This window comes from Trematomus bernacchii, unplaced genomic scaffold (genome assembly GCF_902827165.1).
Source record: "Trematomus bernacchii unplaced genomic scaffold, fTreBer1.1, whole genome shotgun sequence".
NCBI classification, from domain to species: domain Eukaryota; kingdom Metazoa; phylum Chordata; class Actinopteri; order Perciformes; family Nototheniidae; genus Trematomus; species Trematomus bernacchii.
In genome coordinates, this window is record NW_022987698.1 from 357,937 (window position 1) to 374,567 (window position 16,631).

At 40.1% G+C, this 16,631-nt stretch overlaps 1 protein-coding gene across 2 annotated transcripts in view; it reads left to right on the forward strand.

Moving 5' to 3' along the window:
• The window catches only part of megf6b (multiple EGF-like-domains 6b), a 54,577-nt gene that overhangs the window by 20,637 nt on the left and 17,309 nt on the right, over window positions 1–16,631 (forward strand). For both annotated transcript variants that reach the window (XM_034138878.1, XM_034138877.1), the window contains 3 exons: window positions 6,760–6,882; window positions 13,096–13,218; window positions 15,799–15,924. In XM_034138878.1, the coding sequence (XP_033994769.1) occupies window positions 6,760–6,882; window positions 13,096–13,218; window positions 15,799–15,924 (372 nt within the window). The remainder of the gene's footprint in view (window positions 1–6,759; window positions 6,883–13,095; window positions 13,219–15,798; window positions 15,925–16,631) is intronic.

Genomic DNA, 16,631 nt, shown 5'->3' on the forward strand with positions numbered 1-16,631 from the left:
GTCCGAGCAGGTAGAGCAGATAGAGCACACGCAAAGGGTCACAGGGCAATCCCTTGAGGACAATGAGGTATTTTTTCCTCCTGTGTAGATCATAAAATGTTATGTTGGAGACATGCACTGGTTCATACAGCTGGCCTACTTTTTTTGTGATGTCTGTAACTTTTACTGACAGTAAAAATGAGTGACAGACGTCAGAAAGCTTTTACTTTCCATAGGGTTTAAAGGGACAAAGGTCTCTCGAGATTTATTGCTCTCTCTCATGTAATGATTACAGTCAAAACAGGCTCTTTACGATTGTCTCTACTAGTACACAACACTCAGATCTCCATTTTATGACGGCTGGTGACAAAGCCTTGTGAGTTGTGACTCTTACCGAGGTGATTTGATCTGCCTGTGTCTGGGAATGAAGGAGCTGTAGTGAAGACATGTGCAGATATTAAAGCTTACAGTTGTAAGACGCAGCTTGCTCTTAAGGATGGGGTTTCCTTTAACACATAAACACACACGAGTACCTACACTCAAGTGTGTGTATATGAAACACACTCGCCTTGCTGTGCAGTGAATTGGATCATCACAACAGGGATTAGAGGAGTTTAGGACTCAATGGAGCAGAATGTTCACTAAACAAACCCAACACTGGAGTTTTGTGCCTTTGATGTCGCACATAACTCACATGGCTAAAACTTGAACAAATCAAAAATCAAAGGCTCAGTGGGGCGGGTAATAGCCTGTACAGAGACTACGAGTCGCTTGATTTATATTTTTGCCCAAGAATCAGGTAGCATCCCTTTGCTCTCTCAGAACAACAGTCTGCCGCCTGTCTAGAGTTTCTTGTCAACACATGCCTTGTGAAGAAGTGAATAAAGACAAAAAGCATCTGTTGATAAAAAAAGATAAGCAGAGAATTTAGATATCGCTAATCTGCATTCTCACATGAGAAACGTTCAATTGAAGCAAAGTGTCCGCCACAGCTGACTTGAGTGGGCTGACAACACTTGTCAAAAGAGCAAAATCATGATGAACAGCAAAGCATTTATTTAACGTAGCAACAACAATTAATCTGCAGATTACTTACTCTGTTAATTGGTAACTAAATTGTTCTATAAAAATCACAAATCAGTAAAAAAAAATCCCATTACAGTATCCTAGACCTAGAGTACAATGAGACATCATCGTATGTCTTTTGTGTTTAACCAAAAGTTTATTGCGTTCAATTTACCACAATGTAAGATCAAGAAAAGCTATTCATTTGAGAACCTGGACCATCATAAATATATAATTTTGGCTTTAAAATAAATAATACATTCCTGTTAAACTACTAATCTTTTCATTGACTAATCGTTGCAGCTCTACATGATTTCCTCTTTTGATTAATTGATATACTTAAGAAACAAGCTGGAGGGTGTTACTATAGTACTATTTTAGTATATTTCGAGTAATTAGAGATTAAGCAGCTCAGAACGCTTCACCACTGAGATGTGTGGAAGCCTCCTGGTTTTAATGCCTTAGTAAAAAGTATTTAAAAAAAGAAAACAAACTATAAACTGTGTATACTGTAATACCCCTTTTACCTAATGGTGGTCTGCCTTTTCTCTCCAAAGTTAGAACAGATTGTTAATTACTTCATGGAAACATCAGAGGTTTGTGAAAGGAGGTACGAACGTCTTAAAGATCAGTGGATACACATCACAGAGGTCCGTGTGTGGTTGGTGCTTTGTCATTAAGGGGACATATTTTAACTTTCGTGAAAGCCACACCACGTCCGACTGATAGTGCCACTTAACAACAACTCAGCTGCCACACTGACCACAATTACAGGGCTTTAGGAAGGAACTCGTACCCAACACCAGCACTGAGATGACATCACATTGGATTAAGGGCTGGAAATGATTGGATGCTTAATACAGCATACATAGTTTTCTGCTGTAAATCAGAGCTGTGTGGTGAACCGATATAAAGATGTTTAACCAGAGCAGGCACTTTGACAGCTAAAGTGTGGTCCTCTTTGATTTTGAATTATGATATTGTTATAGCTGTGTTTTAGTTAAATGATGAATGAGAACAGAGCTGAATCACATAGTGTCAATTTGATAAAAATCCAGCTGCACATCTGGGCTTTTGTTGACGCAGCAGGAGCTAACAGCAGGGGGCAATGTTGAACTTGAGCTGAGGCCGTAATGAGAAGGAAGGAAAGAAATGCATCCTCTTGTCAGTCAATTTTTCATAAAATGACAGCCTATCAAATGATTGTCTCCTGTAGTTTGATATGTGTTTACTGTCTCGTCTGAGGATCTGACCAACCAATGTTTTCTGTCATTTACAAGGATACCTAAACCTAGAGCTAACTTACTTACTGTCGACAAATTGAACCAAACCGCAAAATGTACCTTTGGGATTCTTTGGATATCTACCTCTAGAAAGAATATCCATGAAGAAACCATGAGTTATAGGGTCCATAAAATAACATGTATAATAACGTTTGTGAGCACCAGTTCATCTGTTTTGTTTGAGCTTCTGCCAGGCAGCTTTGTGTGTTGAATTAAAGAAACGTGTCCTCTTCAAAGGCATTTGTATTTGTTTAGCAACTTTGAGCAACGAGGCAACCTATAGTGCTGTACATACTGTATGACATAAAGGCAGTAAGACAAGATATAAATGGCACACAAGGCAATATAAAAATAATCACTTTAAGAGCATTTAAAAAAGAAATAGAATGTCAAAATTGAACATTTTCATTTACTGCAAGAGATAAGTAAGATGAGTCTTAACCAATGCAACTTTGACTTTTAAAGACCCGTAAACAACCATTTTATGGTCGGCAATGCTGGAGGTCAAAGGTGAGGATGAGTTTCCTGTGAAAGAGTAAACTGTCAGTTCCACTTCATAGTTGGTTTGTTGCTTGGTGAGATGAACCGTCCCGCTTTCACATGTGCAGGTTAGTCGTCTGAATGAAACCTCCAGCCAATCCCCATCTCTTTAGCACCTGGTGAATGAAAGCAGCTGTGAGGCAGCAGGGAATGAACACTAGCAACGCAAACCAGCAGGCTTTTGGATCAGGGCGCCAAAAAGGAAACAGGTTGTGCTATCCTCGGCGCCCCCCTCCTCATCCCTCAATGCATACTGCAATTTTCCGGACCTTGACCCCCCCTCAGATGATATCGGAGAGCTGGTGGTTTTTGTTGGCCCTCAGTGGTCTAGCGAGACGTTGGCGTCTGCCGTCCTAGGAGCAGCGGCTGTCACCCTTATCGCAGGAAGTCAGACAATCCAGCGGAGGAATGTAAACCCAGAGCATGGCTGCAGCTGAACTTGCAGAATTGAAGAGTTTTCTTTTTAATCCTCCACCCGATTGCTTTGGAACTGACTGTCCATTACAGGGGAATACATATTGTACGCGTTTGATTATTTTTCACACACATGAAGACATAACAGCTCCGAGCAATTGGGTACTAGGTTTGTTATCCTTTCAGAACAATGTACAGAAACTCATATTAGAATATCATATTAGAAACACTTCCAGGGCTTCTTTTATGAAATAGTTTTGGAAAGGTGGTAAGTCGATCGCAACCTGATTTGTTGATCAGTGTAGTCCGTAGAAGTGAAACCCAGTAAATATTTGGCATTTGCTGTGGGAAAGATTTGAGCAGTATTGATTTCATGCAAGGCCCCCCCACCTCTGGACCCCTTTTATGCACTGCAATGAAATACAAAACCACAAACTCAAGCTTCCAAATAAATATAAAGTAGAATAAATACTTTCTATTTTTAACAAAGATTTTATATTGTAAGCTTTTAATACTGACATTCTTTTTTTTGACGAGTTAAAGGATGGGTACGTTTTTTTTATACTACTTAATATTGTACATTAAACGGGTTATTGGACATTGTTCATATTCGCTGCTCTCAGTTAATGAAATTAATTGAATGTATTCCAAAGTTACCTTGTTTTTAGGAGATTTAGGATTTGTGTCATTATCCCTCTGCTGTAGCTTGAGCTCAACTTTAAAACTGCTGTGGATATTGCTTTCAAGCACTTGAGTTTGGGACTGGTACAGACAGCAAGAACAATTATAGGAATCAATATTTCAACTTAAAATTTGAAAAATGTTCTCTCTATGTTCAAGGTTTTATTAAATTAACGTGTTATAAAGGAATCCTCATGTTAGCCATCCTTCAACACCTGGTGAAACAGTCCCGTGCTATTCTCTCTACATGGGTTTGACCCTGACCTTTGACCTTTAAACCCTGACCTAGGGCATAGACTGGGCTGCAGACACACTATTTAGGTTGAGGCATCTGATCTCTTTTTGGAAAAACGTGCGCAGCGACCCCCCAGAGGCTCAGGTCAGGCAGAAGAAACCTGGGTGATGTGCAGGGGAGGGGGTTGGTCTGAAAACATCATTCTTCTTCTGTGAAGGAAGCTACAGCTCTTGTTTCGCTCTTTAGATGTGTCTGATCACTCTGCTGGAGGTTCAGCTTGGTGACGGATTGATGGATGAGTGAGGCAGACATAACGAAAAGCCCCCTGGAGTCAGGTGAAGGTGCAGCCTCGGCTCCAACCCCCAGACTCAGGTCATTGAGTTTAACATTGGGAGGAAATGCTTTTATGGTTCATAGTGTTAATGTTGTGTAGCAAAGATATAAAGCAGTCGCTTAGCTTTCCATGTTGCAACCACATATACACAATCAACTGGGGCATGTCTCTTTTTTTGGTTTTGGCAGAGTTTTAGAACTTTTTATGGTTTTTCTGCACGAAAAGACAAAAGAAGAGAATAAACGAATACAGTTAAAACCTCCTAAAAGCACATAACAAAGGTTTGTTTTAATATTAAAAACATAAAGCCTGTGCATGGTTATCCTCTAATGAGTTTCTTCTGCCCTCTAAACACGACTTTGGCTGAACTCAATACCTGATTGGAGGAGAAGAAACACATCCTGTTCTTAATAAAAACATGGTACTTTATTGATCCGCTGTAGACGTTCAGTTTCCAGTGTTGCGTTTTTGTTTTCTGACCTGTAGCAGTTCAACATTTCTGACCTGTAGCAGTTCAACATTCCTGACCTGTAGCAGTTCAACATTCCTGACTGCTTATTGGGCAGAAAGTTTAGGAGAATGATGAGCGTGACACTGAGCCTGGGCAGACCCCAGCTCAAACTGCCACACAGGTGTGTGGCCTCGGGGGGGAAGAGGGGGGAAGGATGTCCTAACACACACTGAACACAACACAAACACACTCGTGCTGCAGATATCACCCCCGGGGCTTTTATCCTGCCCTTGACCCAAGGTCACTTCCCTTGTCTTCTTTAGTTTTGTTGTTTCTTCATAGTTTTCCCTCAAACTTGCTGCCATTACTATCTTTTTTTTAGCATGCTAATGATTTGTACTAAAAGGCAGGCACTCTCTCTCACCCCAGGATACAGACTGGTTAAATAAAGCTCTTGTGACATAGTCTCCAAATCAAAATCAGAAGTGGAGTTTCAGCTGTAGTTGATCTAGTCTGGTTAACAAGGATCAGAGTATTACATCGATTTGTGTTTCATAGTCAAATTACATTTTTATTAAATGTCAACCTTTTGTTTTATATTGCGCATTGTATGCTGTTTACTTTTTAAATGTTTGGCAATTGAAAGAGAGCAGTGTTGGTGTGAACATTTCCAGATGTTGTAAACTGAGAGGGAAATAGTTTAATTGGCTGGTAAACCCTGGCATTGCAATGCACCAACATTTACTTGCGGGGGGAAAATGTCCTCTCAGCAATTTTCTCTGCGTTCGTTCTCTTCTTCCGTACTGTTACTCTCGTCTTTTGTGGACATGGAGAAAGTTTACATGCCAAGTGAGTGTTCCCTCCTAATTTTCTCCATGGCTTTTGGTTTTCAGTCCATGATTCCTTCTGCTGGCATGAGAAGTTAAACAGCCAAGTTTCATCAAGTTTAAAACTACACTGTGAGCATAATCTATGCTGACTAACCCCCATGTGAACAAAATGTAACATTAATGCAGTCAATGTAGAGCTGTGTCTCGAGACTCCCGTGTAGCAGTGAACTCATTACTTCTTTTCATTCTCAATTTCCATATCTCCTCATTATGCAGACACTCTGCAGCTCAAATTATAGTATATGGTGAGCTGTCAGCACCTGTATCTGACCCGAGTCATTATGTGTAGTTTGGGACGTGGAAGGAAAGATGTTATCTCGCCTGGGCAATGACAGCCTCGGCAGGATAATTAGCTGATGGAAATGAGATAGAAAAGCTTTGACTCCCGGTGGAAGTGTTTTGGAGGTTCTGCATGATTGATAAATGCCATTTCTGGTTTGTGCAACAGTCAGCAAGTAAACGGACAATGCATAAATATTACATATTTCCTTTTGTTCAACTCAATGTATTACTTTCTATATGTTGGTACTTCTTTGGATACTTTGTGCATTCTTTCCATTTTTTATTTTCCTTTAATTTGCTAATAAGGAGACCAGTTTAAAGATGGAAACGGCGCACACAATTTACCGCAGTCATTTTCGTGAATTTCCAGGCACTTTCCACATTTTCACAAACCAGATCCAGATTCAAATTTGGAAAACATTTAAAACTTAATCAGACTGACATTAAAAGGAAGACACATTTTTTTCCTTACCCTTACTGCTAGAATCTCCATGCTGTTTTTACCAAAACATTAGTGGTTTTCCTGTTCTCTGTTCTTCCATTTCTGCTTTGGCTGTTGTTCAAATAAATGCAGATTTAACTTGTCCCTTGTTTCTTCCCATCAGATGTTAATGAATGCGAGGAGACCAATGGCGGCTGTGAGGCTCTCTGCTGTAACACCATCGGAAGTTTCTACTGCAGGTGTCCTCCTGGACAGAAACTGAATGAAGAGGGCAAAACATGTCAAGGTGAGTCCTCTATAAAATGATACCAATTTTTGTGGTTCAGGATATCATATTTTACACCTATGATGTCTTCAGGCTTTCGGATCTAGCTTTTTTGACCACATGAAACCTGAAATTCACATCACTACACTCAAAATATTCTGCAAGTACAAATCACCTCTAAAACAAGTCGTAGTATTGCTCAGCCTGAGATGACTGCATGTAATGTGAACCCCAACGCTGAAAAAAATGGTGTCCATATACTCCACTTAACATCCATTATACTATTACATTATTAAGCCATGCTGGCGTTGTGGCTCCTAGTCCTACATATCATAACTGTGGGTGGTTGAAACCTACTCAGACATTCATGCTTCATAGAAGATTCATCTCCACCATTCTGAAGACACCATTGAATGTGATTTTGTGTGAAATATCGCAGCAACCATTGAATGGGTTGCTTGGTTGTCCTTCAACTTTCCATCAAAACATCACAACATCGTGCACCTTCAAACTGTATGTTTTCGCCATCAGCTTCATCTGTACTTTTTGTGTAGTGCTTATCAAAGCCCTGTTCCTTTCTTTCTTTGTTTATCTACACTGTAGATGTTAAAACTATGTAGACTTCTGCTGTTTCACGACTGTCAGTGGATGAAAGCACAGCTACCATCAAGAGGCCCAGCATCCCTGAACCACTGCTCATCTTAACTGAGCATCTTCCCAAGCATTTTCACATGACATTCCCGTTTTGATCCATCAAGGTTTGACATTTATGATTAGGGAATATCTCCACAATAGTGTTTTAATCAGAATAATGATTCCTCTGTGCAGTAGCCAAGCCTAGAGGACAGAGTGCTCTTCAGTATGGCTGTCTGCTGGACGAACCAGAGGGATCCAGGTCACGGTTATTACGAGAGGTTGATAGGAACGTTGTCACAGCTGGCTTTCATAGCTCTCTGCCCTCCGCCACTGGTCTTTGTTGGAGGAACGCAGCTAACCGCAGCATTAATGTCCTAATTGTCTGTAATTGGTAGTAGTATTAACAGAAGTAAAAGAAGCAGGATGGATGTGGTGGATGTTTAAGTTAGCGCTGCATGTGTGGCGTGCTGAGTTTGCAGAAAGTGATCAGCTTTCCTTCGGTCTGACTCACTGAAGCTGGGGGAACTTCACGCACAAAGTCTGCTAAGTCTGGATGAGAGACGAGATCCATTCATTGAGCTGTTAGGAGTAAAAAGGTTCTCGGCAGTTGATTGCACACAACCACATGACTATTTTGAGGGAATACTGTCCTTGGCAACGTGCAATTTCTTTGATGAAAAACATCTGCTCTGGGTTGTTAATATGCAACTGCTGGCACTGACAAGAAACAAACAAACGCATCTTTTGTTCAGTGCCGAGAAAAACGAAAGAAAATACTGAATTAACAATTGAATCCTATTTAGAGAGTTCCCTAGATTTTAGCTCCTCAAAATGTGTTTTTATTTAGGCAATATTTTTGTCCTATATACATTTATTTTTCCCGTTGAATAAGCATTGTTGATACAAATGGCAATGATCAAAGTGGAAGAGGCCAACAGTGACTGCAGTCCAGCTCAGTACAGTGCAGCAGTGTCAACATTTTAGCCGTCATGCTTAATGAACTTTATGCTCAGACCAATACGAGCGTGAAGGTGAGAGTAATGCCCATGCTTGGCACCTGTCCTGAGAGTGAGCTCTAGGGGTGTGTGGGTTAGGTCCAACATCAGCAGCTATTGGATGCTCTTGTTACCTCTCAGAGCAGGACAGTTCCCGAAAATACTTTCTTAAAAAGTAAAAAAAACCTCAATGTTAGTACGTTCTGTTTTTTTATCACCCTGGCAAAGTATTTCAAAAAGTTATGGCTCCAGGCTTATCATCTGTCGTCCATGCCTGAGCGAGCTGCTTTCCTCCTCACCTGGCTGGCATCAGTGTCCACATGATTCTAAAGTGTGCATTAATATGCATTTTATGTGCAGACTTTTGAAGAAGTTGGCATGCACTGAGACAAAAACACAGTGTATCAGTTTCTGCTGGTCTGTCTGAGTACTTCTCAGATGCTTGTGTCCTGATGTAATGATTATACAGGTGTATGTTTCAGGAGCTTTACGTTTGCATTATTAAAAAAGAGAGGTCATAAGAAGTGAAGTTTCCAGTCATTGTATCCCGCAGAGGTCTCTTAAGGGCCATTTCTGTTCAAATCGGGGAAGTGATGCTGACCATGACCACGCTTTGCTCTTCATAAGCTCTGTAACGTGCCGTCACAGTGCTGCTGCTGTGTTTGTGTGCATGTGTTGGCAGATCATGAGAGCGCACAGTATTTAGCTCCTGAATAGATGATTTCACTGCAAGGCTCATTCCTTTCTCAGATGTTTAAATATGAAACACTGGATTGAATGTCTGGCACTTATTACATTTGGCTTTCCTTTAGTGGCATTTAAAAAATATATATATCAAAGGAAAAATATAGACAGCACATACTCTTCAGTTCACATTCTTTATGCTCCAACACCAGAGTGATGTGCACTCATAAATCTTGCCCCTTTATCACTATTATTCTTTGAAAAAATGCAGTGGCCCTGTAAAGTTGTGTACATCTTTCAGGGAGAGGCATCAATCATTGTTGGCTGGAAAAATGCAGAGGTATTTATGTGTAATTCATAGACCACTGGATATACCTTTAGTGTGGGGAGAGGGCAGAGAGAGGAGGACCTTTAATGTGATGGAGATTTAGTTTGGTTAGATGGGAGGGGGAAAGGGAGAGGGGGATGGAGGAAGGCAGAGAAAAGTCAGGAGGCAGAGTGAATAAGAAGTATTTACCCTGTTACATCAGACCAGGATTCAGCACCTGCAGAGTGGGTCATTCATTTAATGTTTCATTGCAAATTTGCTTGAGAAAAAGTATGATTTAATTGCCTTGTATTTTTTCAGTAAATATTATAATATTTTTAAAAACCTTTCTGTGAGGCATTCAATCTGCAACCATGGCTTTATCATCAGGACAGTGGATTTTCTTTTTGGTGTTAATTGAAGCGATGGCATACCTGACATCTGCAGCAAACTATCCACAGAATTACTACAGGAGGATTTGCTATAGGCCACACTGTTACCATGGATACAATGGCTACAGACATTCCCCCCCGGCAGCAGGTAAGGTGATAATTTCACTGCCAAAATGCAGATAAGGCTGTCGCAGCAGTACTATAATGCTATAAATACATTTTTGGTCATGCAACAAGTTTATATACAGTAAGGGAGTAACGAACAGTAGTCAGAGTTTGTCCGTGGCTCAGTCTGCTGTCTGGCACTTTGTCTCTGATCAGAGAAGGGGAGGACTGCTTTTACAAATATTAGAGCCCATGAAACATGAGCTATGAATCAGGAACAGTGTGTAGTATCGCTAACCCAACCAAGGCTAGATACCAGATAGCTCTCACCAGATTATGTCAATATTTGTATGACTCTTTTCATGTTTGGCAAGAGTGCTTGGGGATAAATGTACGAGATGAAGCATGTGTTACATTTATTATAACCGTATTGCTCATAATCCTCCCTCGGATCTGCTGGTAGATGTCATTTTTGAAGATGAATCACTGCTATTTAAAATAATGTATTATGTGTACCAACAAATCACCTTTCGGAAATGGACCAGAATAGTTTTCCATGATGAATGCACTGTGCTGTAGGTGGTTGCGGGCAGTGAATTAATGTGTTTCTGAATAAGCCAACGTCTGCGGAGGCTTTGGCTCTGAGCTGTTTGGGGGATCATGTTCTGGAAGTGGAAAGCAGCCTGGAAGGGGCTTCACTGTGCGCTGCAGTCTACAGAAGATCAGCAGCTCCATAGCGCTGGATCGTTTCATGAATAACCAAACCAGAGGACGGCATGCGGCAGGGATGGAAAGACGAAGGGAGGGTTTCTGCCAGCTTTCCTGGACAAAGTGGAGCTGGAGTTTGGCAGCTGAGAAACAAAGGGGAGGAAAGTTTAAAAGCTAATTTCTGCCACAACATTATATCTGAAAATGTTGTTGGATATAATTGGAAGTAGATGGGCTGAGCCGTAGGATATTCTTGAATTAAGATGTCTGGAAAGGGTTTTACTGGAACCATTAGGCAAGTAAATGAAAGTTCATTCACTGCAGTTTGGTTCTTATCCTAATCCTATAATCAGTCTGTTGTGAAGCACATTAAGCACTACGTTTTTACAAGTACAGTTTTATTTATAATACAATTTCCGATGATGCTCACATGAGGTTTGTCCCATTGCACGAGTAAAATTAAGGATGAACTTGTCTTTGTTTTACCACTGACCACACACAAGTTTTATATTGACAATGGATGAAATGAGTGTGTATAATGTGTGAAAGGGATCGCTTGTAGTGGTGAACCTTTAACGAATCAGTGCAAAGGTTTTGCAAAGAGAGGCAGCATCGTTCAAATCTTGTCTATATTGAAAGTTGTTTGTATCTTTATTGTATTGGTTCAGTTTAGTTCATCCACCTCGTCTTCCAGCAGTAACAGTCAGTAGTTATCAGAGAAAGGTCTTTCAAAAGCACTGCTCAGAACTAAACAGCACACAGACACAGTTTAGCAGCCAATGAGAAAGATATTGCCTTCAGTTCAGTTGGTGGAGACCAAAATAGAAGCTAAAAGGATAGTTGGGCATTCAGTAGACAGGAGTCCAGAAGCACAATGCCAGATATGTGCTAATGTGGCTCCGTATCTGCTGCGTGTGTTTAGTATAAGTATGTTTTAATATGTTAAATTATTTAAAATTCAGATTTTAGATTCATTGGCACCAAAAGTGTTATCTATGCATTTTCTACACCCAGTTCTTCTTTGCACGGTTGCTGTCTCTCTAGCACAGACACATATACACATGCAACAATCACAGTCACAATGACATCTATGGCATGTCTTCGGACTGTCTGAGAAAAACCGCACTGAAAGGCGATTATACGTTATAAAGGCAACTGTATGCATGTATTTATTTGCAAATTATTCTTTCTTAAGGGTTCAATGTTGTCTATTATTCTTTGAGGGGGAGGGGATTTGATCTATAATGAATGCTGAGAACACATTTTTGGCCGTTTATTTTCACTAAAGCATTGTTTACAACACAGTGCCTGAAGGCCTCAAACACAGATTGTGTGGTCAGCGATGAGATAGTAATAAACACATCAAATTAAAATTGACACAATTACATAAGGGTAATAATCCACCCTAATTAATTATATAATCAAACAAGCTTATAAAACCAGGTATCTTTTCACTGGAATTACTAAGAATTTTGACTTTCTTGAAACCTATTATTGCTGAACATATCTGCATGGAGTTTGGACCATCCTAAAACAAGAAATGTTTTAACCAAACATTAAACTTGGCGCTGACTAATAACCTTTTTCTCATGTGCATACTATTTTTACCGACATCATGCAGCAGCCAAAAGACATTCACACTCACCTCTTTAATGTGTCACACCATTTATTTTCAGTCAGGATTATTTTCAGCACCTCCACCATGATCATTTGAATAATGTTGAAGCAAACAGGTGACTGGAGGAGAGGCGGGTCAGACTTCATGTCCTAATGTTCCTAATGATGAAGGCAGCCTAGTTAGCAGAAGTCCAAACAGAGCAGAGCTTTATTTATCAGCTCTGATCTCACAGGGGGTCTGCTGGGTAACTCAGAAAACAAATTATCAGTCTCTGACCCCTAAAATAAGTTGTTTAGGAACACAGCTTCTTTCATTTGAAACCGGGTCAAATGACAAGGCTCACCACCACTTTCCCAGGCGAAGAACCCCCTTCTTTTTTTTTTTATAATCTCAACGATCGGCAAAGAGGAATGTGTTGTGTATGTTTCGCATCCTCTGATTTGAGTTTCCATATGTTTGCAGCACCCAAGGGACTTTGAAAAGAAGCTAAGGAATTTAAATGTGGGTTTAAATGTTCAGTAGTTGTTACCACATGGGGGATTTGTTTGTTTGAGTTGCAATGCACTTATAGAATACTTTCCCTTCTCATCTATCATCTCCTTTCCTCTTGGAGTGCATCTTTCTCCGAAAACCTGCGTTAAATTCCTGCCTCAGCTTGGCAGCTCATCTGGGCTTCATTTTTGTGACCAATTTATTCTCATAATAAGACGGGATGTAGTCAAATTGCACTAATTTGTCCCTGATCTCTCTCCTTCTGCCTGCTTCTGTCCACTTCTTCTCTCCCTACAGATATTGATGAGTGCCAGGTTCACAATGGAGGCTGCCAGCACAGATGCGTTAACACCAGGGGCTCGTACCATTGTAAATGCGACCCGGGCTATCGCATGCATGTGGACGGCCGCACCTGCATCGGTAAGGAACATTAGCGCTAAGTGCTAACACTTTACAAGCTGGGAAAAAAGGTCAGCAGTCTGAACAAGGGCATACAACTGCTAACAGGACATTTGGCCCTGCTACGGCTTCGTTATAGCATACTGTGACTAACATTACCATCGCAGCTTGATTTGAGGTTTCATCCTTCCTTTGATTAAATTAGATACAGAGTATTGAGACGTGCAAAGTTTCCCCTTTGTGATTAGGCTCCAGTTGTTTAAAACTCACATAAACACTGGAACACTGTTTCGAACACTCCTCTGTAAGTATTTACTGTGTGCAATATTATTCCGTCATCATCTCATTAACGTTTAACCACATACAATTTTTTACATGGGCATTTTAATCATGTAAACCACATATTTAAGCGCTTTGAGCACCAGGAAAAGCACTTTATAAATGTAATGTATTATTATTATTATTATTATTATTATTATTATTATTATTATTATTATTATTATTATTATTATTATTATATTTGAGGTTGCAGTAGAAGACCCCTTTGATTCCTGATATAAAGCCCCATTGTGAGATGATTAAAACAATATTTGCTGGTAATATCAAACTGAGTTACAGTCTGTGGATTTTAAATTCCCTTTAGTGGATAACTTGTAAAAAGATACTTTTCTTGGGAGGGAGTTAATCCATCTGATATTTCCTCAAGCATCAATCTACTAAGGCTCAAACGTAATGGTAATGTCGTTATTGGTTAAACAGTGGATGACTTTTGATGTATTAATTGGCCCATAGAATGTGGGAAAATCGCTTAAAATGGTCTTCATCTTTTCCAAGTCCAAAGAGGTCTCAATAATTGATCCTAAAAATCGTGTTTCATCAGGTCGCCCCCCCCATCTCTCTGTCCTGGTTTCCTGTCATCTTATTTTCTGCCTAATCTTAAAACAAGGCACAAGGTGTTTCCATATTAATTGATGAACTGACCGATTGTTTTAGCTCTGAACAACATACTTACATACACTATATCATCTTTACTTACAGTACATTGACATGTCTTTATTGTTTCAATGTATTAACAGGTTTAGATTGCATTAAGTTATGGACTTTACTGTGGCCTCTGGGTTTAGAAACTGACCCTTGTTTGAACTTGTTCCACGCCTTAATCCCCTTCACTGCTTAATCTTTTATTATTTTTAAATATACAATGGAAGATTCACCACATAATATACTTAGTTCAAATTAAACAAAGTATCACAAGTATTATGAGAGATTGTAAAAAAATAAGGATTGATTTACTTTCATTAAATTCTCCCTTTTATTATAAACTCACATGAGATCTACACAGATCTGCGTGTTATCCTGTCACTCTTGACCTCCGCTCTAGCTGTATGTTGTTTCTGTCATGCCAGATACATTAGAATTAGGTTTTTCAGAAATAGCTGACCGGGAAAAGAGTATAAACCTGGCACCAGTGTCTGCAGTCAGGAATGTATACACAGTGTCCTGACATTTAGAGTGGAACTCATTATGTGTTTCTTGGCTTCATAAAGCAAAGTGGTTTCATTGTCTTATTAACAGACACTGTAGCTGGGACCCGACTGTCCCCGCGAGGCCCTCGTGTGACAGCTGTTGCGTGAAGAAATGACTGATTACTTTAATAATCGCAGCGCACATCTGGATAGACTTCCAGGTGGAGCTTATCTGTGAGGCTGCAGTGTTCATATCGTGCAGAGGCAAGCTGCAAAATGTGTGCATGTTCACCAATAGATCAAGAACTAATTATGACTTTCTTCATGAGTGAATAACAGTATTTTTCACTATGTACAGTATGACCATACTGTTCACACCGGATAAATGTCAGCACAGAGTGTGAGGGAGAAAAAGAAGAGCAGATGTCCTCACATTTAATTCAAGCTCTGTTTGTCTTATCCAGCTCTTGATCTGCCAGCAGGGGTGAGATCCCACACACTTAGTGTGAGGCTGAATAATATTTGAGCTGGAAAGCTCTCTGTGGTTTGACGTGTACTTGTGATGGATTGATCTTGACTCCTGCCTTGAAGCAAGAAAAACATCGTCTTTGATAGCACCCGGCTGTTCGGCATCTACCTTTTTTTCTTCCCTTGAAGGCATTGAGTCCGGGTCTTTGACTGAGGTTAAGTCAATTCCCATGAAGAAGAGAAACCTGGATGGGAAAGATGATTGAGTTGGCTCTGCCCTCAATCTCATCAGCGGACGAGCTTTGTCCATCGCAGAGGTCCTGCCATTCAAATCTCTCTGTGATTTTTGGCCCTTTTGTGGTGATGGATTTCTTGTGGCTCAGAGCAAAGCAATTCTCAGAGGTATTCGCTGATTGTAGTAATGTCAGCACAGCGTTCATGACCTCTCTGAAAAACATTCCTGTGGATGTGACAGCAAGTCAAATCAATTCAATTGTAAGACTAACATAAAACTGCAGTTTGGCTTTATGGGCATTGATGTGTTCCTGCGGAGACGGTGGATTTTTCTCATAAAGCTATGACTGCCTTTCTTTCTGTCTCTTAATTTAACTTTATCTGGCCTTCATCATGTCTCAAAATGTTTCCTTTATTTTTTTAACCTTTTCAGCCATTCATTCGTGTGCCATCAGCAACGGAGGATGTGAGCACTACTGTGTGCAGCAGTCTGTAGCTCATTTCCGCTGTCGCTGCAAGCCAAATTACGGGCTGGCCGAGGACGGCAAGCATTGTAAACGTGAGTGCCCGAACTCTGGTGTAAAGCAACACTAAACTCACATCAACACATGACACAAGACAGAAAGGAGGAATAATAAAAGGAGAAGGAAAGAGAGCCAAGGAAACTGAATATTTTGGAAGATTATGAAGGTGTGATTCTCAAGATTTGATTAAAGCATTAAAAACACATTTTCTGCATCTGCTGCCAGTTGTAATTATCTGACAGGATGTCTGTGCTGGAGCGAGATTCACTGACATGCAATGAGACATTACATTGGAGTGAATCACAGCAGTCTACCTCATTGTTTTTTTTTCTGAAATTAGTATTTAGATGTCCTTGCTAGATCTCCATGATCGTTGAACTGCACTGCCCTCAGGGTTTCAAGGTTTCAAGGCTTTTATTGTCATTCGTACATAGCTACAGTGTAGTTATGTCGATGAAAATCTTAGGTCCCAGGCTCCTCCAACAGTGCAACACAATAAAACAGAAAAAATAGTGCAAGTAAATACAATAAAATAGAATAGAAATAGTGCCATAAGAGTCTATATACAAGTGATAAGTTGCAAACAGGTGAATGTTATGGATGTTCTTAGTTCAGGTGTTTAAGGTGTATGACATTATACATATATGTCTTTTAAATGATTTTCTCTCAGATGCTTTCATTTTGTAATTGTTGGCTGAGAGTGGATTCCTCTCATTTTTGCAGAGCTGAAGATTCTTCCAGA